The sequence below is a fragment of the Centroberyx affinis genome, unplaced genomic scaffold, assembly GCF_046629955.1.
Source record: "Centroberyx affinis isolate AG114_WGS23_722 - 3 ecotype Tasmania unplaced genomic scaffold, CSIRO-AGI_Caff_v1 ptg008603l_1, whole genome shotgun sequence".
Classification (NCBI taxonomy): Eukaryota; Metazoa; Chordata; class Actinopteri; order Beryciformes; family Berycidae; genus Centroberyx; species Centroberyx affinis.
In genome coordinates, this window is record NW_027284252.1 from 2,078 (window position 1) to 29,536 (window position 27,459).

Below are 27,459 nucleotides of genomic sequence, written 5' to 3' on the forward strand. Positions count from 1 at the left end.
TCATAAAAATATGAGGCGAGATGAACAAGCAGCTATCCAAGAACTTAGGACACCAGCATTGTCATTAAACCTGCAGATAAGGGAGGTGCAATTGTCATCCAGAATCTAAGGGACTATCGAACAGACACATATCGTCAGCTAGATGGCTTTCTAGAGGAAGCTTAAAGCCAACCCTACTGCTGATTTCCAAAGGAAAATAACCAACTACCTAAAATATGCCCTTGATCAGAGCTGGATATTACAACAGGAGGACTATTTGAACTGCAAATTTCCCATGACACCCGTTTTCTGTATGCTTCCAAAAATTCATAAAAGCCTTTCTAATCAATGAATCATTACTGGAGCCACTTTCCAACTACGTAGACCATTTCATTAAGCCTCTGGTCCAGAATTTGCCAACATATGTCAAGGACTCCACTGATGTGATCAATAAATTATCAGAATTGGAAACACTACCTTGATTTTGGCTACTTTTGATCTTGAGTGCCTCTATACCAATATTTCCGATGACCAAGGCTTAGATGTATTGGCATTGTTCCTACAAAATCCTGATGGGCATACGTCCCCCCCTAGTGAGTTCTTGTGTGAATTGGCATCCTTGGCACTCAAGCTCAACTATTTTTCCATTGAGAAGGAAGGAGGAAGGAAGTAAGAAGAACTGCCATGGGCTCTACCTTTGCACCAAATTACACCTGTACGTCTGTATGTAGGCTTCTTTGAACAGAAATTCATTTTTAATGAATCCACAAATCCCTCTCTGAAGAAAGTCATCAAATGGTTCAGATATATTGATATTTTTTGGTGTATAGACTGGAACTGCATAAGAATTGAATTCATTTTATGTAGTAGATGCACTTGAAAAAACTTTTCATGCACTACCAGTGGCAACAGGTGAGCAAGCACCTCAGTCATCACACTAACACGCCAATCACACTGTGCCTCTGCCTCTTCTATGATGGATTCCTCCCTGTATGATTATTGAAAGTTATGGGTCTAAAAGAAGCCCTTGCTCTTTGATTCTGAGGGACTGACAACAAAAGCTGATGTTTACCGTTGACGTTTTAGATAGCTGAAAAATGTTCTGTTATCAAACTCCACTGTAGCTGCCCTAGAAATATCTTGACGTGATGACATGTTGTCTACGTTTGGCCGGTCATCTATGGGAATAAGAAAATACACCACCAAACAACAAAATGGGCCCAGAAATGCAAGGTACATTACGGTACATCATCTGTTTTTGAAATCAGTGTTAAATTGTTTTAGGGTGGATTTTTTTCTTTAACATCCCTTTATTTGCCAATGAACAATTTCTTTGGTGGTTCCTTAGAAAGATAGTACCTAGGAAAGCATCCCACACATTTTGCTTGTAAGGATTAATTGTGACAAAGAGGCAGAGGCATCATATGCAACAAAAATGCATTGCTGACCGACTCAAATTGTCATTAGAGCCCCTTTTAGACTGTGCTAAACTGTTGGATGTAACCACTGTCCACACCCAAGCAACACCCAATCAGCAGTCTCCAGGGGAGGGCTTACCTCCAGCAACTGCATAATTACCCACACCTGGGTTTACCTAACAAGCCAATTCCAGTCAAAGGTTTGTTGGATGAAGAGCAGTATGTGATTTCTTTTGGATGCATTTTACTTTTTTTTACTGTTTTTTTTATTTCCTACTTTCATACTGTATAGGGCTGCAACTAACGATTATTTTCATTGTCGATTAATCTGTTGATTATTTTCTCGATTAATCGATTAGTTGTTTGGTCTATAAAATGTCAGAAAATGGTGAAAGTAGTTGATCAGTGTTTCCCAAAGCCCAAGATGACGTCCAAATGTCTTGTTTTGTCCACAACCCAAAGATATTCAGTTTACTGTCATAGAGGAGGAAAGAAACCAGAAAATATTCACATTTAAGAAGCTGGAATCAGAGAATTTTGACTTATTTTTCTTACAAAATTACTCAAACTGATTAATCGATTATCAAAATAGTTGGCGAATATAATGGTTGACAACTAATCGATTAATCGTTGCAGCTCTAATACTGTATATCGTCAACTAGGGCTGGGCGATAATTCAATATTATCGTTTATCGTCTTTCAGTGGAATCATATCGTGATGATAAGAAGATATTTTAATATCGTGACACACATTTCTGCTGTCTAAATTGATGATGACAAGCAAATTTTACTTAAAAACTCTCATAAAATGAGGTATGGTAGGAATATTATTTGAATATTTCTGTTTTGTTTGACATCACACCTAACATTACCATTCGGTTCAATGAGATGAACATTAATTTGATTATTTAACGTGATTTTGCATACATGAACCATATCATGATATATACTGATATCGAGAAAAATCCTTATGATTATTGTGATATTGATTTCAACCATATCGCCCAGCCCTATCGTCAACATTATATTTGGGTACTTACTGTACAAAGTAAGATTTAAATTTACTAATTCGAACTTTTCATTACAAACAGTTGTTTCCTCTGTTTTTTATTTCTAGTTCAAACCATCCTGATTTCACATTCATCTATATTGTTCATCTCATGTGACTGAATAAATATGAGCAAAAAGCTTTAAAGTTCATCCACTTCAGTTTTTTTTTTTTTTTTTTGCTTAAATCGGCATCCCCACCAGGATACTAGGATCCATACAATCCACATATCAATGTTTGATATAGACCACAAACAATTGAAAAACACTTGACACTGGGGTGGACTTTATTGTCTGTGGCTATCAGTGTTAGTACTCACTGGCTGATGTTCGCTATGGTGTCCATCCAGCTGCGAATGCGGACCTTGTTGCGTATATTTGGAGGGTTACTGAACTCGTGCACTATAGCGATGTGATAGGGATAGGGACCCTGGAACAGCTGACGCTCCAAAGCTAGAGAGTCAATCTAGAAAAAATAAGAGGGGGGTGCGGGGACACAGAATTAATGATGCATTAATTTGACAATTACCACATAATTAATTTGCTCCATACTGAAACCGCATTGATTTTTATGCATCCGACTCATTCAAACACCTTGATCTTTAATTGCAAAAGCTACATTCATAGGTATCTTTATCTTTATCACAGAGGAGCAAGTACAAAAGCCTTTCCAGCAGTAAACCATCATGAAAGCTGCAGGGCTAGATGGGAGTCTCAATCTGTAAAGCATGGCACTGATGACAGCCATGAGCACCTGGTACTGTCTTACATCAGTACTGGGTCAACACTACTGTTTAATAAAAAAGCCAATAATGGGGCAACAAACTTTCAACTGGGAGTGATTATGTACTGGGGCTTTTAGGAGCTCCTCTCTGAAATCTGACATTGACTATTTGAATAGACCCTTCAAGAACACACTTTTTTCTTCATTTCTTTGACAAAATGAAGGGGGGGGGTCGGGGTGGGGGACCTTGCACCTTGATGCCCAATGACATGATAAAAGTACTGATAATCGCTAATGTACGCTGATGAAATGTAGCCAAAATAAGACGTATAGAAACAATAAAAAAAATACACTGTAAAATTATAAATTCTATATTATATTATTGAAAAAAGTAGGCTATGGTTGATTTTCATCTGTGCTGTTTTATAGCTCGGCCTAGTCATGTGATGTAGTGTTGTCTATGTTATGGGAAACCCTGAGTATGCAGTACATACTGATACGTATGTAGTAGGTTAGTATCTCATTTTGAACACAGCTCTCGACACTTTACCTGGGCAAATGTAGATAGCAGCATATATTAACTAACCTGGTGCATGGGCCGCATGTAGATGATGCGGTTCCTCTCTGGGGGCATCCGGAGTATCTGATCCAGGACCTGCTCCATGTCCAGCTTCTTACACTGGGCATAGTCAAACCGGTTTACTATGGGAGCACTCTCTACTCGCAGCTGCTTCAGCACTCTACATCGAGTGGCTAGAAAGAGAGAGGCATAAGGACAGAGAGAGGAGTTTCTTACTCAGCGTACAGTGTTATGAAAAAGTATCATGTCTTATGTCTTAAACACTAAAGACAAAGTTGCATACAGTCAGAGTTTTAAAAGGAATATATTTGAGGTAGTATGAATGGGAGGGGGGGGGGGGAGAGGAAATTAATTTGAGTTTTTCATGAAACAAGAATTAAAGTTTATGTCTACTTGTTTGTTCTTTCAGGGAACCTTAATATAGGTTTTAGCTGAGGATGTGCAGCTTAAGTTCTAAACGTAGTTAAATCACTAACATGTCAATAAAAACAAGGTAATACATCACAGTTTCCACAGCATGTGATGACAGAAGAGTCAAATACTCCTTAAACAAGCACAACCAGGACTAAACCTGAGAGCCTAAGACTAAATCAAGAAAACTATCCATCTCTCGCTCTCTCACACACACACACACACACACACACACACACACACACACACACACACACTTCCTACCGTGAACAAACATCATCTTAGGGCAGTCTTTGAGCACCAAGTCTGTGATGCCGCAGTTGGTCAGTGTGATGCCCACGAGGTTCTTACTCTTCAGAGACAAAACCTACAGGAGTGAAATGACCTTAGTATGTCAATAATACCAATATAACATATACATAATACTATAATTGTTAACGCCAATGTCCACTGCCTTTTTATATGAATATGCGAATAAGTATTGCACTACGATAACATCCACATGTCAAAATAGTGTATTTCCACGCTTGAGATCAAGAAGGAAAATCTATACATTTGTAGATGTCAAACAATATAACAAACTCAAACCAGTGTTTTCATTAAAGCAAAATTGATTATCAGTAGTACCAGACCATTAAAACAGCAAAACAAGATTTTGAAGCAATTGGATGAGGTTGAAGTGCTATCTCTTGGAATGATAAAGAGTTTACTATATACGTACATAGCCTATATTCAAGTCATGAATACATTTCTTTAGTGTCTATAAATAATGTATGGGTTATATACAGTATGTAGCATTAATAGGCACAGCTGACAAGACAGATAAACTAGGCTACGGAACAACTGAACCCAGAGTAAAAAAAATATAACCCTAACCCTATACCAATACATTGTATATAAGACTTAAAGCAGAGAGACATCTATTAGCATACCCATTATGCAAGATTGTAAAGAGATAAGTAATAAGATTTGTTTTCCACAATATAATTTAGAAAATTATATTGTCATTCAGAGGTAACTGTTTAAAAATTGTCTTGTGACCCAAAGGTGTGTTGCAAGAAAATAAAAATGGATCCCTGATATGATATGAAAAACAAAAGGCAAACAGGTTGAGACTTTTGGCTAGACATTTCCTATCCTTATGAAGCCACTGACATTATGCCAGGCAGTCTTGCCAGTTCTTACCAATTAAAGATTGCAGTAGGGCTGGGCAATATATCGATATTATATCGATATCGTGATATGAGACTAGATATCGTCTTAGATTTTGGATATCGTAATATCGTGATATGGCATAAGTGTCTTTTCCTGGTTTTAAAGGCTGCATTACAGTAAAGTGATGTCATTTTCTGAACTTACCAGACTGTTCTAGCTGTTCTATTATTTGCCTTTACCGACTTTATATCCACATTAATTAAAATCTCATTGTGTAAATATTTTATGAAAGCACCAATAGTCATCCCTACAATATTGTCCGATATCGATATCGAGGTATTTGGTCAAAAATATTGTGATATTTGATTTTGTTCATATCACCCAGCCCTAGATTGCAGTACAAAATAATATACTGTGCTATGCTGACAACTTCAATCTGATGTCACATTTCTATTGGGCAAGGCTTTGCTGAGGGAAAAGTGACAGGGCCAGCTTGGTTCCTGCCTCTCATCAGGATAGGATAAAGCAGTTCCATGTGTGCCTACCTGTACATGGTCGTCCTCAGTCACAGGGTCTGAGGTGCTGGTTGATTTATCAGCCGTTCGTTTCCTCCTCACTGCTACCCGAGGCCTGGCTCTCAACAGGTCTACACAACACGAACAGCAACAACTTAACCTTAAACAACAAGCAGCACTTACACAATGTGTTCACACTGAAATGTCTAACAGGCAACAGAACATGTAGAAGTCAGGTATTTTCAATAGAAGTCAGTAACAAAGTGAAGCAGGTACAGGGTTCAGCTGACAATACGACAGGCATGCAAGGCGAAAAAAACGTCATACCTTAATACATTTGCCATGTCATTGCTATCATAATCATAATCAAGACTTTATTCACCACAATCCGTGTATCATTCGTCCTTTTCATATTCAATTGAGAATCCAAAATCGGAAAATGAAAAAACGATTTGTTATTTCGTTATTCGTTTATGAATCTGCTACCAAAAAACAAATAACGGTTTGTTTTTTGTACTTTCGATTTTATGCTCAAGTCAAAAATAGGAACACACAAATCGGACAATTTAAATATCAAAATCAAGTTCAGCCCGTGGCCCGTTTTTTCATTTCCTATTTTTGACTTGAGCATAAAATCGAAAGTACGAAAAACAAACCGTTATTTGTTTTTTGGTATCAGATTCATTACCGATTTTGGATTCTCATTTGAATATGAAAAGAACGAATGATACATGGATTCACCACCATCCCAAAAAGTTCCTTCTTTGATGAAATGAGGAAATTATGAGGAAATTCAGCAAGACATTAATAGGGATTATTCAACTCATTCTTGCCGAAGTAATTGTGCCAGTAATGTAGACATTAGGAGAGTATTCAGATGGGCAGCCTTAATCTTGCAGCCAATTAAACTTCAAGCTAGTTTGAACGTAAATACTAGCACATATTTGCTAGTATTTCCCCATAATACAATATGCATAATTTTGGACCGGACTGGACCAGTCTACAAAGTTTTGTGCATTTTTGTTAATGGGAAGGCCGTTTTTGTCAGAAGAAATAAAGAAAGAAAAAACAACAAAGACAGAGGAAAAAAAGATATAAAGAACATACAAAACACATAGGCTGCCTGACCTATTGTTTTTTCTTCCTCCCTCCATGTCACAACCTGCTACAACTACAGTACCTCTCCTTTTGTGAATGTGGCTGTAGTCTATGCTTCGTTCACATGATAATTAAATGTGAATATTCGATGGAGCAACTTCATGGCTGAAAGCAAATTGGAAGTGTTCATGAAAGTGATGCACACATTTTTCTACCCTCATCCATTTTTTACCTTTCCAACTCTCTCTATAAATTACTATAAATCACATTTAAAAATTACAAGAAGTATGCTTTTGAACACTCCTTTTTCTTTCTCTCTGGGAAAAAACATGTCCCAGTCCCCTGTAGATATAAAGTGTCCTCAGTTTTTTGCCACCTTTTTGACTCCTGATGTGTTTGCATCTGTCCATCACCCTACCTGTTTACAATGCTATTTTGTGTATAGAATCAGGGCGCTTTGTGCTTCATCATGGCTGTATCAAAGAGTTTATGTAACTGAGCCATTCAAATTTTAGCAACTCAAAAAGTTACTTGCAAGTGCAGCAGATGACCCTTATTGATTTATCCACAGACAAATTTTACTGGCATTTGGTATTTCAGACACTGTACAGTTGTATAAATTTGTTTTTGTTGTTAAAAGTGTTTAGCTGGGGGAAGTCCAGTTGGTGTTCAAGTAGTTGCTAATAGGTGGGAGTGGCTTGAGCTCCACACCTGGATAGTTAAGTTGAACTAATTGTTTATTTGGTCCAAATCATAGTTGATAAGTTTACGTTTGGTTATATATATTATTTGGTTAATTTCATTTGGTTCACACTGACCAAATGCGAGCCAACCAAATGTGAGCCTCAACTAAAAGTCATATGTTTATTGGACAGAATTTTAGTGAGCTGGCATCCTGCCAGATTAAAGATTTTGGCAGCAGGGGAGCGGGGTATTCAAAACAAATCTGAAACTTTAACTATGGACTTATCTGCGCTCTTTGCCATAATTTACCATCTCTGATCCTCATACACGGTAAGAACACATGAATAAAAAGTTAAATATGAGTGTCACTTCATTTTGTTATGCTAGGCTTTCAAAGCATGGGTTAGTTAACTGTTGGATATCAGATGTCAATATCCATCCTTATACCCATAAGCTCAGAGCAGCTGAGAGGAAATGGCACAAATCCAGAGATCCCACTGACCCACTGATCAGTCTCTCCTATCAGCTTTCTCCTCTCAAGACCACTTATTTTCATGACAAAATCAGCAGCGCCAAAGGCGCTCGAAAAATATTTTCAGCTTTTAACACACTCCTCAACCCTCCACCACCTCCACCCTCAACTTTGCTCACTTGCTCAGTATACCCCCCCCCCCCCCAGCTAACAGGGCCTCACTCCTCATTTTCCCATCTTACCAAGGAGCTTCTGCTTGATTCTCGTCCCACTACCTGTCCGTTGGACCCCATACCCTCCAACCTCCTACAGGCCATTTCACCAACACTTATCCCTGCAGTCACACACATCATCAACTCCTCACTTACAATGGGTGTGTTCCCCACTGCTTTTAAGCAAGCTCGGGTTACCCCACTGCTAGGGCTGGGCGATATGGACCAAAAATCATATCTCGGTATCTTTAGGCTGAATGGCGATACACGATATATATCTCGGTATTTTCTACAAAGTGGGCTAAATGTTCAGTTGTAAGTAGGGCTGGGCGATATGGACAAAATCAAATATCACAATATTTTTAACCAAATACCTTGATATCGATATTGCGACAATATTGTAGGGATGACTATTGGTGCTTTCACAAAATATTTACACAATGAGATTTTTGCTAAATAATCATCAGTAATGTAGATATAATGACGTGTGGGTAAAGGCAAATAATAGAACAGCTAGAACAGTCTGGTAAGTTCAGAAAATTACATCACTTTACTGTAATGCAGCCTTTAAAACCAGGAAAAGACAACACTTATGCCATATCACGATATTACGATATCCAAAATTTAAGACGATATCTAGTCTCATATCACGATATCGATATAATATTGATATATTGCCCAGCCCTACCCACTGCTAAAGAAACCTACACTCAACCCATCTCAGGTTGAAGATTACAGGCCAGTTTCACTCCTCCCCTTCCTTTCCAAGATACTTGAGCGCACAGTCTTTAATCAAGTCTCTGAATTCCTTTCTGAGAACAACCTGTATGATCCTAACCAGTCTGGCTTCAAATGCAGACACTCTACCGAGACTGCGCTCTTGTCTGTAGTGGGAACACTGCGATCAGCTAGAGCTGCCGGTCAGTCCTCTGTTCTAATGTTGCTTGACCTATCGGCCGCCTTTGACACGGTTAACAACCAAATCCTCCTCTCCACACTCGCTGAGCTGGGCTTCTCAGGATCTGCTCTCTGCTGGTTTGAGTCCTGCCTCTCAGGGAGATCCTTTAGAGTGTCTTGGAGAGGGGAAGTGTCTAAATCCCACTGCTTGTCCACAGGGGTACCTCAAGGGTCAGTGCTTGGACCCCTTCTCTTTTCAATATACACCACCTCACTTTGTGCAGTCATCCGCTCACATGGCTTCTCATACCATTCATATGCTCCCGGCATGTACGCTCAAACCTCTGCAGATGATCCAGAACGCAGCGGCGTGTCTGGTCTTCAACTAGCCCAAAAGAGCACGTCACTCCGCTGTTCATATCCCTCCACTGGCTCCCAGTTACTACCCGCATCAAGTTCAAGTCCTTGATGCTCGCCTACAAAGCAGCAACCAAAACGGCTCCCACCTACCTGAACTCCCTCATTCAGGTCTATGCTCCCTCCTGCTCACTATGCTCTGCCAAGGAGCGGAGCCTGGTGCTGCCACCACAACAAGGCCCTAAGTCTCTATCCAGACTCTTCTCTTCTGTGGTTCCTCTGTGGTGGAACGAGTTACCAAACTCCATTCGATCCGCAGAGTCCCTCTCAATCTTTAAGAAAAGGCTAAAGACCCAGCTCTTTAGTGAACACCTTCTCACCTGATGGACTGTGTAATTGCTAAAAAAAAAAAAAAAATCTTTATCTGCCTCTATGTACTGCCTCATGGCACCTATGTCCTGTCGGATGAAAACTTAGCTTTATGGCACTTACTCATATTGTTCTCTCCTGACTAGATCCTTGCTTGTGTTGTATTCAAATCTCATGTGTACATCGCTTTGGATAAAAGCGTCTGCCAAATGGGAAATTGTAATTGTAAGTAGTTGCTAATTGCTGAGAGTGGCTTGAGTTCTACTAGGTGAACCAGTAGTACTTGTTGGGCCCAGTCATTCTACAATGTCAGCCTCTTCTTTTCAGCTTCTGCAGACAAAGCTTTCAGGCACACAAAGACTACTACGCGGCTAGGGTTGTTTCTCTCAAACCCCCAGAGCCTCTGACTGTGGGGGAGGCACAGGACTCCTCATTTAATCTGTCCCTCCTCTTTCACACCTTTCAAAATCCACATTTGAATTCCAGGCAGTGTCTGCATCTCTATCTATTGCCCCCTGGTCAGCTTGGTGACTTCGTTGATGAGATGGATATCTTTCTCACCTTCTTTCCTGAAGATGGCACTCTTGTCTTCTGGGTGACTTCAACATGCAGCCAGAGAAACTGCAATCTCTAGCCTTCCTTAACTTTTCTTGTCTTTTGACCTCACTCCTTCTCAATCTCTTCTGACTTGCAAAGCAGGGAACATGCTTGACCTGATCTTCACCAGATCCTGCTGCACGTTCAACCTTATTGTCATCCCTCTTCCTGTATCTGACCATCACTTTGTATCCTTCTCCCTCTCATTGGGCTGTCCTTGGTTTCTCTCTCTGGTTTTCAAACTGGCAAAACATGGCGGCTTGTCCGGAAACTTCCCTCTTATGTTCTCCCTGTACACCAAATCCCTTGGCCATGCGATCCCCGTCATGGCTTCTCCTATCACTGCTATGCTGATGACACAACTCTACCCCCACGCCCTCAGAAACACAAATTGATGACCGCATCTCTGCATGTCTTAAAGACATTAGTGCTTGGATGTCTGTGCACCACCTCAAACTCAATCTTGACAAGACAGAAATACTCTTACTACCTGGGAAAGACTGCCCTCACACAGACCTCTCCATTAACACTGAGAACACCACTGTGTTGGCATCTCTAACTGCCAAGAACCTTGGGGTGATCCTGTACGTCTTATTTTAACTATTTTGCTCTTGTGAAGCACTTTTTGACTTTTCTCTGTGAATACACCCGTTCCTTACTAGGGACGTGGCACAACTCCTGGTCCAGGCACTTGTCATCTCCTGCCTAGACTACTGCAACGCTCTTCTGGCAAGGCGACCTGCCTCTGCCATCAGACCTCAACCGAAATTCTCACATGTAACTCCCCTCTTCCGGTCACTTTACTGGCTCTCTCTGCTCGCATCAAATTTAAGACATTGGTACTCGCCTTCAGGGCAGAACATCAAACTGCTCCTCCGTATCTAAAATCACTGGTTAGGTTCCAAACTCTGGCTTGTTTGCTCCACTCCTCCACCCTTGCAGGTCATCTAGCCCCTCCATCGCTACGTGAAGTGATAAGTCGCACTTCCCACATGCTGGGGATCTTTTGCTGGGGATTGAAGACCCATCTCTTCAGGTTACACCTGGACCCCACTTGCATTGACCTATCTATCATGTAAGGATCTTCTTCCCTTTTTACTATATAAAATTTAATAAAATAAATAAAAACCTCTCTGATTCTATGAACGCTAGTTATTCCTATTGAAGGTTTAGCTGATGAAGACTGTGATATACGGTCGGTTTGACTACTGTTGACAAAATGCGAAATAAAAGCTCCCTGAGACCTGCTGTCAACAAAAAGCTTTGTCTATGATTTGGCTCATATACAGTATTTAGCACTCCACCTAATGCATGGTTTAGGGACTGCAGACAAGTGAGCCGTCTCTTGTAAAAACATGCTCTTGCCAGCTGCTCTTTATATTTTGTTGTGCATCTAATCATGTCTTTACAGTACTTACCCTGCCTCGAGTCAAATAACTTTATTGGTCAAATATGTCTGAGCCATGTGATTCCGCTCATGGTAAGAGCTAATAATCCATCGAATACGTTTTTTTTTCTGGTTGAAAAACACTGGAATAATTAGCGTGACTGCTGAAAGCTGTTTTTTTTTTTTGTTTTTTTTTTTAGAAAGGCTCTTTATCATAAGCAGGACTGTGTACCTCCTGCATATTGAGGTCATACTGACGTGACACAGGCAAGCATAACATACATGAAAGGGGTTATGTGATTTTGGAGAGATCTATTAGGTGCGCCTTTGCCAATTTAAGACACAAAAATAGCAATGAACGTCAGCACTTGTGCTAAGATGTGGTCTGCGGAGGCGCTAGCGTAATTTTTGACACCAAAATTGTACTGCTGCATCCGATTTGTATTGACATTCCCCTCTGGTGCGCTCCTCCGGCCATTTTGGCGTTAAACTGACTAGTTTCAGGTCGTCCAGCTGCAGAAGTACAAGGAGGTAATCCAGAAAACAATATGAATGTGCCATTTGAAATTATTTGTAATTTCAGTCTTACCTGCCTCAGGAACCAGGGGCACAGAGGACAAACGGGTGCGAGATCGGGTTAAAGGTCGTCTGGGAACAAAGCCCTCCTCTCCGCCCGAACCCTGCTGTAAACTTGAACCAGCAGCAGAGTAAGATCCAGGAGGGCCAGGCTGTCTCTCTCCCTGTCCAACCAACAGTGCTCCTCTCCTGGAAGCATGGTCTCCGGCAGCCCCTCTGTGCTCCAGACTGTCCACACCTCCACCAGTCCCAGTGCTTTGCCTCACCCCACCTTCCCTTGTGCCAACTGCCCCAGTCCTCACTCCAGAAGGGCCCTCTGTGCCACCGTGGTTCAGCCTAGTTCCAGTTGCTCTGTCGGTGGTTGCTCTGTGGATGGTCCCAGCCACGACCCTCCCAGATCCGGCCCCCTGTCTCACCCTTTCCTCCCCAGCCCTCTCCACCCCGGCCCCAACCCTCCCAGGCACAGTTCTTTGCCTCACCCCAGTCCTTCCCCCAGCCCCAGCACTCACAGCTCCCTGTCGTATCCCAGTCTCAGCTCCCTGCCTTGCACTCGTCTCCCCAGCCCCAGTAGGAATCCCTTTATTACTGCTCTCGGTAGCAGCCTTCATATCAGCTTTGATCTGTTCGCTGGTGACCTGACAGCTTTTCTCACAGCTGCTCTTGGTGTCCTGAGCCTTCACCTTATCCATCGATGCCGATACTGCTACAGTCAGGTTGCCGCAACGCCGCAGGGGTGTCTTTCCTTTACCTGGAAACATACACACATGTTTATATTAAAATAGTAAAGCCATTTCATTCACTAACATTCATTCCCTAAACCTGACCACGAAACTTTGACCACAATCCCCAATTCTAAACATATTCATAACCACAACTTAAGAACTTTTTCATGTAAAGATCAGAACAACTGATCACGAGATGGAGGTTGCACACTGTCGCACACACAAACCCTTGTGCGGCCACGGCGGCCTTGCGAGGTTTGGTAACGCGGAAGCTAAATACAATGGAGGAAGGAACTCGATTTGCATGAAATAATGGATAATATTTCTCTTTTTCCACTCACAGCTGCCTGCATGCTGTCAGAGGATTTGGATTATGCTGCACGAGCTGTATGGAGTAATTTTACGGTTATTTTTGGAACTCGAAAGATCGGTCCTCAAAAACTGTTGTTGTGGAGAAGGCTGCTACAGAGTTGTGCTGGCAAGCTCCAGGAGTGTTATATGGACTAACAAACTTCACCAGTGTTTCAGCTGGCATGGGGGTGAGTAGATAATGACAGAATTTTTATTTTTCTGTGAACTATTCCTTTAACCACTTACACATTTTACACAGTTTACATAGACAATCATAGGGTGGAACAATACCGCCTTGCCAGAGCAAGTGTTTTTTTTTTTTGGTGTGATTTTATGATTTGCTTATGTCCCATGAGCATTTTATATCCCCTATGCAATCAGAAGTGGGTGGTGGTAAAGTAGTAAAACTGAGGCGGTAATGCCACGGTCTTAGCCAACCCTGCCTTGTGAGTTTCGCTGACCCTGCTGGTGAGTTTTATGAGTATGTTTTTCTCCCCCTCAATTCATTAAATTCTACAGCACTAAACTGATAATTCTGCCAGTAACCTCTAAACCAGCTTGGAAATGTTAATATGAATGCCTAGCCTGCTTAGATCTGTCATACAGTTCTTCCTAGGTAACCATCCAAGACCCACAACTAAAATTCTAACCAAGGCAAGAGACCACTGACCCCAGAATCAAAAACATCTAGGCCCACTCAAAAATTTGCCTTAGCTTACATACATTGTCTATGTCCGCTAAACATGGCTTGATACAACTGAAAGTGGTACACAGAGCTCATTTTATTAATGCTAGATTGGCAAAGATTTATCCGAACACTGATCCATCATGCCCTCGATGTAGAGGCCAGCCAGCAGACTTAATGCTTAATGGGTATGTCCGAATCTCTCCACCTTCTGGATAAGTATATTTAAAGCTTTTAGTGAGATGTTTGAAATCCAATTTGACCCTGACCCAGTCTGTGCCCTCTTTGGTTTAACATCAAAGGAATCCCGTGCTCTCCTACCAAATAAAACCTATGTGGTCATAGCTTTCACTACACTCCTTGCGAGACGTTTGATCCTCTTAACATGGAAGCTACGCGTCCCTCCGTCCTTCTCTCATTGGGTCAAAGATGTTATGTAGTTCTTAAAGCTAGAAAAAATTGAATACACACTCAAAGGCTCCTCTCAAACCTTTGTTAAGATATGGAGGCCCTTTCTGGATTTTTATGACTCTCTACAGGAACCCCTAAAGAGTAGGGTGGAACCCATAAATATCCTGTTACAGTAGTGAGCATTCCCTCCCTCTCCTCCCCCTTTTCTTTCTCCCTTTTTTTTTTCTTTTTCTCTCCCTCCTTCCTTTTGTTTGAGTTATTTATACAATTATTTGATTATCTTAGTACATTTTTCCATTCTTCGCCTAAATGTACTCTGGAACCTGTAATCCTATGGGTGGGTGGGCAGGGTGGTAGGGATGGGAATGGGGACTTTGTCAACATATTTGATGAATAATTCTTCTTTGTATTTGGGGGATGAGTAGGTGAACTGAAGTCAAATATACATGTTTTGTATCTTTTACTCCTCCTGTGGAATAAAAACTTGGAAAATCAATAAAAATATTTACAAAAAAAAAAAAAATTTGCCTTAGCTTTTACATCATTTGTAGTGTAGCCTGCAACTGTTTTGTCTCTTGAAAAGTAAAAGCTGTTTTATCAGCAATTACACTTCCTAAGATGAGTCAAATGGGAGGTGGAACTTTTACAAGTCCAACTGAGCTACATTTGTCATCATGCATCACATCTCCCTGGCTGTAACACTTTAAAAAATGCATTTCTAGCCCAAAGGGTCGTGAAAATAGACTTCATTTTCTGTTTATCACCTGCATATTTCATAGTAAAGAGCTGCTCACGTACTTAGCGCAATCTGATTTCACTAAGGACAACTGAATTTTTTAATGTTAAACCGATGATCTCAATACATCATTCAAAGACATGCCATACCTCGTTTGAAACACTATCTGATTAATAATGATAGATAAAGGATCAAACGTTGACCCATATTGTGCATACTCATGCTTTCAGCTCACTAGTACTAGATGAAATGCAAAATTCAAATCTTGACACAACTACATAGCCTACTGTGGGCCCTACACTTTATTGCAGTATCATAAATAGGTCATCGTTGTAAACTTGGGCCTTTTGGTTCAAAAGAGCTCATTTGCACTCATGAGTGTTGAGCAGCCCATCAAATGTGGCAACAACAGTTTTATAAAGTATGTCTATAACTAACTAGAAATAACCGCCTTGCAGTTGTATGCCTCTGCCAATAAACTTTGTTTTATCATTGCAAGGACAGTGTTTATTTATTGAACATATATAATTAATGTGATTATTAGGTCAACTTAAAGGATTTTGGTGTCTGCAAAAGTAAGTGACAGCACTTCCACCGTTTTTGTAGAATGACCCAAGATCGTTTTCTCAGCTACAGTGGTAAGCAAAACATTATGATGTCACAGTGAAGTTGACCTTTGAACTTTTGGATATAAAATGTCATCACTTCATCATTTTATCCTATTAGACATTTGTGTGAAATTTTGTCATAATTAGCGTATGAATTCTTGAGTTATGGCCAAAAACGTCTTTTGTGAGATCAGTGACCTTGACCTTTGACCACCAAATTCTAATCAGTTCATCCTTGAGTCCAAGTGGACGTTTGTGCCAAATTTGAAGAAATTCCCTCAAGGTGTGAGATATCTGAGATATTGCGTTCACGAGAATGGGACGGACGGATGGACAGACGGACAACCCGAAAAGCGGAGGCATAAAATTGACCGGTTTTGACCTCTAGAATAATAACCGCCTTAGGAAATTTTTACACCCAGAAATAAGAGACCTGTGCCATTCCGAAGATTTAAGATTTGTGTAGGTCCAATTTTAAGAGGCGTTTGAGGAATTCACAAAAAAAAGTGCTCATCATACAATCAACAAAATGGCCAGTCACTTCCTTTTCAGTCACGCCTTTTAATAAAAATCAGATGTCAGCCAGTCAAATGTACCGCACTACCGATATAAAGTTTAGGGCCATCTAGTGCAAGTGCAAAACGGCCAGCGTCAGCCGCTGCTTCACAAGTGGCTGGTAAAGAAATCAGCTAGGCCTCCCATAGGGTCATACATCTAGGCCTATGCATTGGCAAATTACAAAATATGTCTCCCTGTGAAAACGATGACTTATAACGACTTAAAGAGTTACTTTGACTTACCAGGATAGTGTGTGTGGGTCTTGTCTCTCTCCCCGAAATGTATTCATGACGAGGTAAAAAACAATTAAGTATGGGAAAAAAAGCTGATTTTCTGCGCGTCTCTGTACTAGCTAAGATCTGTCCCCAGATTAAACATATATCGTACATGGAAACTGAACTTCAAAATAAAAGTCCCTTGTATGCTGCTCCTATTCGCGATACTGCGCGATTTCGGGGAAGCATTGCAGGTACAGGATGAAGAGGTGTAAACACTGACCAGTACAGATTTTCCTTACAAGAATGTCGAAAAACCTGTATGACTTAGGCTTAAACTTTCCCTATCCCCCTAAAGAAGTAACAAAAGCAGGTTTTGACTGCTTTTCAAGGGGTGAGAATGTTTTTGCTTTGCTAACCACTGGATATAGCAAAAGTGTTTGGGTTGCATTGGGTTATTTACCCAAATAATGGACAAGGTGAGCTGGACATGCAGTTATATCCAGAAAAGAAATACATTTGCTGGGAGAGGTATTTTGTAATTAGCTAATGTGTAGATCAAAGACATATTGATAATAGAAAATATTATATTTTCATGGTCAGACCCTAGGGGGGGTGTAGCTTGCGTAGAGTTCCGTAGGTCGGACCCATCGGGCTAACCCCAGGGCATCACCTACCCCCAATGACCCTAAAATCTAGGGGAAACACTGGTGTCCTATTATGGTCTAAATCAGGACTATTCAACTATATTGTTCAGGGGGCCACATTGTCAGAAAGCTAAGGGCCCGGGGGCCGGACATTTAATTTCATTATGTATGTAGCACAACGCGCCACCACATTTTCAAAACTTTTATTTCACTACATTGCAAAAGTAGCCTAATAAATTAAAAAAGAAAATAAATAGGCGTTCTTTAAGTAATTAGGCCAAGTGCTTAATTTCATTTTCTTTATTTTTTCCTTTTTCTTTATTTACACATATTTCTCAGTCCAGTCGCTGTTGAATTGACGATTTTCGGCATCAACTTTTCTTTTCTTCAGCGTCGATAGTGACATTGATGATGTCATACAATAATTTGCATATCAATATATAATGCTGCACTTGTTATGCAGGCCGCGGCGTAGCCCATTTTAATATAAGTGCTGACCGGGCCAGTTTCGGCGTACACAATTACAAGTGGACCCTATCCTACAGGGAAGTGCTGTGATCATCAGACTCTCTGGATTAGACAGGCAAATAGAGAAAACCGGCATCAGCCGTACCAATTTATTGCCAAATGCTTTGGGATTCAACACATTAACTTTGCTTCCCATGGTCAGAAAAAGTCGCCAGATTTGTCGCTAGTCACTTTTGAGAAATAAAGTCGCCAGTCGCCATAAAGTCACTAAGTCTAGCGACAAAGTCGCCAAGTTGGCAACAGCTGCTGGTTTGAAGGATTTATTGTGGCAAAAATGTCCGTTATTCACGTGATTTTTTTTTCTTCAGGTTTTAAATTTTATTTATTTGTAAACAGAACTGATCGGTGGGCCGGTGTGACTTGATTGGCGGGCCGGACTTGGCCCGCGGGCCGCCAGTTGAATAGGCCTGGTCTAAATGTTGTTTCAGAGATTGGCACAAAATATTGGATTTTGCGAGCTTCATTCCAAAATTATCCGTATCAATCTTCAAAAATCCAAACCCTTCATTAACTTTTTAAGGTCTATGCAAGGTTCTTCAGGGTCTATGACAGACATTTTTTTTTTTTTTTTAAATCAATTTGAGTGTTCATTCAAGTGTCCTCTTTCGTACTCTACAATTTTGTTGAATATCAAATGCAAGAATCTTTATCCTGTGTTTACTTGGTGTATATGATCAGGGAAATGTGTTACCACCTGTAAAGCTGCCTGTCACCTATACCCTCCCATCTATTGGAGTGATTCTCCAACAAACCTAAGACAAACCTCCCACCATAACACCCCCAAAAGCTGAGGGACAGCAAACTAGTCAAACTCACTGCTGTGACTGCTGGGTGTCTTCTGTGTTGCATTGACTCCTGCTGTACAGGAAGCCGGCTGCTGAGAAGAGGAAGTAGGTGTTAGCCTTGTAACAAGGCCCTCGTCTTCCTCACTGTCAGAGTCTGAGATGACAAGTGGGGGCTTAGTAATCGTGGTACCTGCTGGTCCACACTGCTGGACTAAACCACTGGGACCTGGCAGTGAGGAGGAGAAATCAATGGTTATCAAACTTTAATAAAAGAAATGTCTTAACCTGTAAAATGCAGGGGTCAGAGAGCAGGAGCTGGATTGGACAACACAAATGAACAGTTTGAACTGGACGGATAGATCTCTGAGTGGGACCAACTACCTGCCGGGCTAATTCACACCTGTGTCCTACAAAAATGCTGCATCTGCAATTTTGCCAATCTTGTTTTACTGTTACTGACAATAGGATGTAAAAGAAAACATGCATGTTTTTTTTTTAATCTTGAAAAGTTGTCTTTCAGGGTCTCTAAAAAAAATGTCTCTTTTGCCGCTTTTCCACCGCATGGTACCGGCTCAACTTGACTCTACTCGCCTTTTTTGGTTTTCCATTGGGCAAGTACCAGGTACCAGGTACCATATTACCTGGTACCTGGTACTTTTTTTTGGTAGCACCTCAGTCGAGGTTCCAAGCGAGCTGAGGCGATACCAAAAGGTGACGTGAAACTACTGATTGGTCAGAGAGAATCGTCATCATTGCGCGACACGGGACATATATGCTAACGTTAGCTACCAGGTTAGCTTACCCTCTTGCGTCGCCTTTGAGCAACCAGAGAGCAGTCTGTTGTCTTGTTGCCTTCAGCCTCTTCTGAAATAAAATCTGTCTCCATGCTGTGACTAACAGCCACATTCCAAGAATCAAGAACACCATTCCTTCGATATCCTCCATTGTTGCTGTGTGTGTCGCATTGAAGATGACGTCACGGCAGTTTCATGCGACGTCGCAGCGTCGCTATGACGACCAGTTGTGGGGGGGGGGGGGGGGGGGGGCACATTGAGGGGGTACTATCTGCAGTGGAAAACCAAGTGGTACTACCAAAAGCGAGTAGAGTCGAGTCGAGGCGAGTTGAGCCGGTACCATGCGGTGGAAAAGCGGCATAAGTTCATCTCTGTAAAGTCTTCTGTCTTCTTTTTCTTTTCAAATTTAAGGGCCCAAACACATTTAGACAAGTCTAAATTGTAATTCAGACATGTTAAGCCTGAGTAATGGCATCTGCTATTATGATAATGATTGTGAGTTAAACCATGAACATTTCTCCACTCTTTGTCCTTTGAATAGAGTTGCCTCCGTGCAAATCATGAAATCATGAATCAAGACTGTGACTCATGAATGCAATACTCGATTAGGCTAACATACACATGGTAATATTATGCAGAATTGATGTTACGTTCAAAAGGGAATCATTTCCCTGTCTTCTCAAAATGCATATTATAATATTTGTTTTCAGCCAAGGCAAAAATCTATGTGCAGGCCAATTTTGATAAGACTTTATAGCATTTATCAGTTTACTTTCACTACAGATTAAAGGATTCCTCCACTGTTGGCACTTCTCACCAATTGCTAATGTCCTACATGGTTACTTCAGCTGTAAAAGTGAGTGTTTATCCATCTGAAAATAGTCAGTGTGGAATAAGCTAGCTTTATCATTCCACATTTCAGCCCACATATTAGTTGGAGCTACTCATAATGAGTTAGTTTGGTCTAGGGCTGGGCGATAATTCAATATTATCGTTTATCATCTTTCAGTGGAATCATATCATGATGATATGAAGATATTTTAATATCGTGACACACATTTCTGCTGTCTAAATTGATGAGGACAAGCAAATTTTACTTAAAAACTCTCATAAAATGAGGTATGGTAGGAATATTATTTGAATATTTCTGTTTTGTTTGACATCACACCTAACATTACCATTTGGTTCAATGAGATGAACATTAATTTGATTATTTAACATGATTTTGCATACATGAACCATATCGTGATATATATTGATACCGAGAAAAATCCTTATGATTATCATGATATTGATTTCAACCATATCGCCCAGCCCTAGTTTGGTCTCTGCTATGATGCTGTTTTCAAAAGTTAGGATAATTATGTAAAATGCAGGACATCTGAAATATTTATTGTATCTAATGGTAAAACATAAAAACAAGAGCAATTTCATTAGAGAGAGATGCCAATCAGGAAAATATACGTCTTTCACCAACACCAGAGGAATCCTTTAAAGGAACAGTTCACCCAAAAGAGAAACACAGGTGAAGTTTCTTTGCCCCCATAACACACAGGGAGGTTGCCAGCACAACTCTGTAGCAGCCTTCTCTAAAACAACTGAAGGTCATGGTGACCAGGACTTTGGAGTTCCAAAAAGGGCAAAAAATGACCATAAAATGACTCCATACAGCTCGTGCAGCATAATCCAAGTCTTCTGAAGCCAAATGATCGCACTGTGAGAAGAGAAGACCTATATTTGCACAATTATTTAGTGCAAATGTTCACTACAGCTGTTGTTTTCGAAAACAACCTCACAGACCTCACACGTTCCTATGAATCTTCTCCACTTCCATGTTTACATAGGTGTGCACGTGTTGTCATAGGTTTACATCACAGAAACTGAAAGACCTCTGCTCAAAGTGCCTCAGTTGGACCTAACGGTAGCTTTTCGGTCTTTGTTGTAGCTTCTCTCCCTAGCGCCGATATTTTAAAAATGGTTACAGTGACTGCTCTTCCTGGATGCTTCAGCAGAGAGAAGCCTGTAAGAGTCCGTGACCGGGCATCATTGCGGGATGCAACTGTGACTTTTCACAAATTACCACAGCAGAACCCAGAGAGGTTGTGGCTAATAGCTGGATGTCAACTCCTCCATTCAATCTCTATTCGTATAGTCTGTCTTAGGGCTGAACAATTAATCGAAATTTTATCGAAACTGCAATATGGCCTACTGCAATTTTCAAAACGCGGGAGGCGCAATATTTGTTAAAAGGCGAAATGTGTGTCAAAATACCATTTTAAATGAAATATTGTGGTGCTGCAGAGATGTCCTGGCCTACGCATCATATTCTACAGACTTAAGAAAACATCTTTGTTTGGTACAGATCCCCGCAAAAATCACACCATAATCACTTTAATATGTTTTTCAATGAAAATGAGAATAATGATGTAAAAATGATCATTCCCTCTAATATCGCAAATCATATCGCAATTGCAATATCAGTCAAAATAATCACAATTAGATATTTTTTCAAAATCGTTCAGCCTTAGTTTGGCTGTGTAGTGAACATTTTTCCTCCAGGGAAGAAAAACAGAAGTACCTCTTCTTCAGTCGGCCGCTACGCCTGCCACATCTCTACAAAGGACAGAGAAATAATATACATGTATAGTGTTAGGGCGAACAGACGCCCCAGTTTTCTGGGGACAGTCTGCAGGTTTGGTGCTTTGTTCCTGGCTGGCACTTTCCCTGTAAATGTCCCTGGGTTCCCCACTCTCTGGACAGCATACATGTATTACTTTATTACGCCCATAAATTACTGAGGAGGCGCATCATTCCTGTCAGATTTCAGAATGCGCCTATGGTACAAATTAGGCAATTTGAAATTTCTAAATCACATACATGTGGATAGTTCTACATGTGACAGAGGATAATAGAAGTTCACTGAAAAACCGTAGGTGTTTTGGTTGGTAACAGTACTCCCCCCGGGGACGCATGCTCTGTAATAATCACAAATGGAGTTGATAGGGAATGAGATTCACTCAGGTAAAAACTACATTACCAGGCCTCTAGTAATACTAACCCTGTCCGGACAGGGCCAGTGGTTTGATCTGGCTGAGCTACTATTGCCACTGGTTCGTTCATCTGTCTGAGATCCTTGTCTGTGTAACCTGGTTCAAATAAATAAGGCTTGGCACACAACTGTTGTTCCTCTTCTATATAAATACACATTTTCTTCTTTGTTTGAAAGTCTGATAAGTAAGCGTTTAGCGTTATAAGTCAAAGTGGCTTGACTTAAAGTGACTTATCTGACAAGAGCCTGAAAGTGAAACTTAAAATTCCACTATTTGCTCCATACCCCCGTGTTAGTCACGGTATCCAACTGTGATGTCATGTAGATTGCCATGCAATTCTGACAACTGATTGGACAGATACTCTCCACGGAGATCGGACCCACGTGGGGAGTGGGGAAACAGAAGGTACGCATGCACGACCCGAACCGTAGGTGGTGAACCGTACGGTCCAGATTCTTTTGGGGAACGGTTTCACCACTAATAGGAGTGTAAACACAGAAATGGGGAAGATTCATGTGAACATGTGAGGTCTGGGCACACGCAAGCGTGAGCGTTTTCAAAAGCAATGGCTGCAGTGATGATTTACGCTAAATAAAGGTGGCGATAAAGGTCTTCTCCACTAACAATGCGATCGTTTGGCTTCAGAAGACTTGGATTATGCTGCAAAGCAGTATTGAGTAGCCTAATTTTATGGTCTTTTTTTGCCCTTTTTGGAACTCAAGTCCCAGTCACCGTGTTATTTGGACAAAGAACCTTCACCTGTGTTTCAACTAGCATGAGGGTGCATGTATAGAGGCTCCAAGAATGCCTTACAGAACATGGTAATGTTGCTACATAGTGCACATATTTCCACAACTGACAAAATAGTTTTTTCATCACTAGCCAGGTGGGCCAAAACTAATCCATTTTTACTGGCCTAAGAATGGCCTCATTTGATGTCCAAGTTCAGTGTATATATAAAAACAATGCATAATTCTGAACTACAATTGAAAGTAATCACATCCATACTAAATTAACCTTTAGGCCTACATGCTGCCAACGACTCACAGGTAGCTTCAGTCAGCAGCACTACTGCCGATTCAAGCAATTTGCAGTTTTTCCTAGGCCAATCATAGCTTCACGAGTATTGGGGCTTATTTTACAGATATGGATCCAATTCTAACTAGGAAGTGATTGGCCCAACCCTAGTGCTTACTTTGACGTAAGGGAGTGCTATGGTGGAATCATGTGACTTGTGCATATGATATTGACCTATGACCTAACTTATCTATATAGGTCTTAGGTTGTTTTTTCCCCCATTGTATGCAATTAACCTTTTGGAATAGCCTGGACCTTTATATAGCATAAAAAAAACAAACTTTAATGCTAATTTTTTGATACCGTATAGGTTTCTTATCACTTCCTTTATCCACTTCAAAACTGGTTCGGCATTCATTTTTGTATGACAGCAAGGGTTTGCTATCTCATTTAAACTTGAAAGGGTTATGGTACGTAGGGATCCGCTGCTTCCCAATATCAGCCGCTTGATGGGTGCACTACTGAAATAACGTAGGCGGTGTCCCAATAGATGATTGACAAGTGCCCTGCAAACAAGAATTCCTCCCAAATTTTAAAAAAACGTGATGTCTTCCTGGGTGTATTTGAAACTTTGGACAAACATGGTGCGGCCAACTTGATGTGCCGGCTCACTGCTCACTTAGAAGGTAATTACCATTAGAAGGTAAAAGTGTGTGTTAACTTAAGCAAACCTAGGAGCTAACATCTCTACTAATTAGTGCTCTGTCCATCAGAATAAGAGCAGCTCCAGACCTGCTTGTTCCTCATCAGGCGGAGATGGTGTTTCAGTAGGATGGCTAGTTCCTGGAGCGATGTCGAGCTCTTCCACCGTCACCTCTTCCTCTCCTCCTTCTAGCTCCATCTGGGGCTCAGCCTCTATGTTCTCTTCCTCCAAGATTACCTCCTCCTCCTCTTCCTCCTCATCCTCCATTCCGTTTACCTCCACTGGCTCTGTGGAAAGGAACAACATAAAATCTATATATAGCGGCATGCTTTAATATGTTGGTTTGTTGTGTTTTGAGGGGGGCAAAGTTGTCCCCATCATGTTTGCCAATTCTGGCCAATCCCAATCTCGATTGGGACAGAAAGAATTCTGTTGTATTGGGAACAATGGAGGCTGAAGACAGCCCATCTACAGTACAAGAAACCCAGACTTCAAGAAAGAAGACTTCAGGTACTGCTCTTTGAGTGGACTCTTCATAGTTCACAGTTCAGTTTGGATTAGCATCAGAAGTTACAACACTACACTTGACAAGCATTTATTAGAGTAATAAAAGCGATAAGCAATATCAGACCTTATAACCAATCCTGAAACTAAAGTGTGCTATTTTTTTTTAAAGGTTGTTGTCAAATTCTGGTCTGGAACGAAGCTCCTCCCGGACCATTCAATAGCGGTCTGATTTTTTAAAAACTAGCTTGGCTCCTCCCTTGCGGTTTAAAAGCAGCACTCACCCCCTCCCATTTTTTTTTTTTTTAAGATTTTTTTTTGGCATTTTATGCTTTTTATTGACAGAGAGATAGTGAGAGAGAGACAGGAAGGTATGGGAGAGAGAGAGGGGAGGACATGCAGCAAATGACCGCGGGCCATTGAAGTCAATGGGGACCTGTTCTTTAGAGTTCCAAAACAAAAACAGCCCAAAAAATCACACTGAATAGAAAGACCTATAAACCATTATTTGTTGCAAATCAATCAGCTGTAGTTAAGATTTGCACTAAATGATGGTGTAAATATACTGTAGGTCTTTTTGGAACTCTGAAGAACTGGTCCCCACTGACTTCAGTTGTTTTGGAGAAGGCTGCTATGGAGTTGTGCTGCAGCCTCCCTGTGTGTTATATGGACAAACTTCACCTGTGTTTCAACTGGCATGAGGGGGAGTAGATGATGACAGAATTTTCATTTTTGGCTGAACTATTCCTTTAACAGGCTCAGACATTCTCCCCAATATACCACTCGTTTTTTTTTGGCATTTCTGCTTTATTAAAGAGTCATAGAGAGAGACAGGAAAGACAGGGCAGAGAGAGGGGAGGCCACTGTGATTAGGACTAAATGTGTATGTGTGTATGTGTGTGTGTGCAACTTGCCATCGTGCTGCTGCTGTTGTCGTCTTTGGTTGTTGATGACAGGCTGAGGAGGGGGAGGCAGGTTGGGGTCGTTGTTGTTGTTGTTGTGGTGGTTATTGTTGTTGTTGTTGTTGTCATTGTCGTTGTTGGAGTTCTGGTTGCTGACCAGCGCTGAAGACACTCCGATGCCAGTGCCTGCACTGAGGCCCACCCTGGCACAGCCCTGACACACACACACACAGATTAGCTTCTAATAAATCTAAATAATGCTGAACTTTACCCACTTAAGTCTTTGAAGCATGGTCTTGCTGATCTGACATGTTTTGTTCACCAACACGAAAGGGATGTTTTTCTCAAGCAGGTTAAAAAAGGATTTCTTAATTAGGATGGGAATGCTTTGAAAGATTCTCAAACTTAGGTAATAATGAGAATGGTAGAGAGGACCACCTGACCATGCCCTGCTTACAATTGCTAAGCAGAGGATATAAGTTCTTTGTAAACATATCAGAGAAGCAGTGAATGATCTTGATTACCAAATATTTAAAACCATTGTGGGCTTTCCTGAAGGGGAAAAGGTTGGATGGAAGTACATGTGCTTCAGAGTTTAGAGTAAAAGAAAAAAAATTCACTCTTGTAAGTTTAGCTTATAGCACAAGAATTTTCCGAATTTATTTAAAGTGTAGGATGTGAGAGTGGGACGAGGCTGAGTTAGAAACATAACAGCAAATTGCCCATATAGAAGGAGATCTTGTGCTTGTTTAGTTCCATCTTGTCCTCTACCTCAATATTGTCTTTTTTTATTAAGAATGGGATATGGTCCAGTGAGTCTCATCCACCTCTGATATGATGGAAACAATGCCATTGGATTGATTACATATATATTGTAGAATTGATCAAATCTACACTGAACAAAAATATAAACACAACACTTTTGTTTTTGCTCCCAATTTTCATGAGTTGAAATAAAAGATCTAAGACTTTTTCTATGCACACAAAAGGCTTATTTCTCTCAAATTTCGTTCACAAATTTAAATTTAAATTTAAATCCGTGTTAGTGAGCACTTCTCCTTTGCCAAGATAATCCATCCACCTGACAGGTGTGGCATATCAAGATGCTGATTAAACAGCATGATTATTGCACAGCTGTGCCTTGGGCTGCTCACAATAAAAGGCCACTCTAAAATGTGCAGTTTTATCACACAACACAATGCCACAGATGTTGCAAGTTTTGAGGGAGCTGCGGCTCCGATCTTCTTAAAAAGCTCAACCGTTTGAACTGACACATTTAATACTGGTAATGCTTTGGAAGTGTTTTGTATGGTGTTGATTTAATAAGCTATTCGAAACTGATCAAACACATTAGGTTCATTTGTAAAAAAAAAAAAAAAAAAAAAACGGGCTCGGGTCGGGCTCGGGCTGGGGCTGAGAATTCTCATAAGTCTTAGGGCTTGGGTCAGGCTCGGGTCTGAGTGTCTAGGGCCCGGGCCGGGCTAGGGCCTAAATTTGAGGCCCGTGCAGGGCTCTAGTGAAAACGGTCAATAGGCTATGTGTGCTTTGTTAGATTTGTATGAATGTGTGTGTGTGTGTGTGTGTGTGTGTGTGTGTGTGTGTGTGTGTGTGTGCGCGCGTACCTTGGGCGGTTCTCTAAACATCTGGTCCAGACAGATAAACTCCAGACTGGGCAGTAACTCTATGAACTGGGAGAAGGAGTCCAGTTTGATGGCATGACAGCGAACCAGAGTCAGATCCACAAGGCGGCTCCATCGGGACTGAT

At 41.0% G+C, this 27,459-nt stretch overlaps 1 protein-coding gene across 1 annotated transcript; it reads right to left on the bottom strand.

Moving 5' to 3' along the window:
- On the bottom strand, nucleotides 1–27,459 carry LOC139640203 (F-box only protein 38-like; the record flags this gene model as incomplete). The annotated part of the gene is made up of 10 exons (XM_071514378.1): nucleotides 1–70; nucleotides 2,765–2,910; nucleotides 3,755–3,921; nucleotides 4,424–4,526; nucleotides 5,860–5,960; nucleotides 12,492–13,226; nucleotides 18,756–18,950; nucleotides 24,378–24,575; nucleotides 25,707–25,908; nucleotides 27,317–27,459. Coding segments are annotated over 10 exons (2,060 nt in total), but the record flags the coding sequence as incomplete, so codon positions are not given.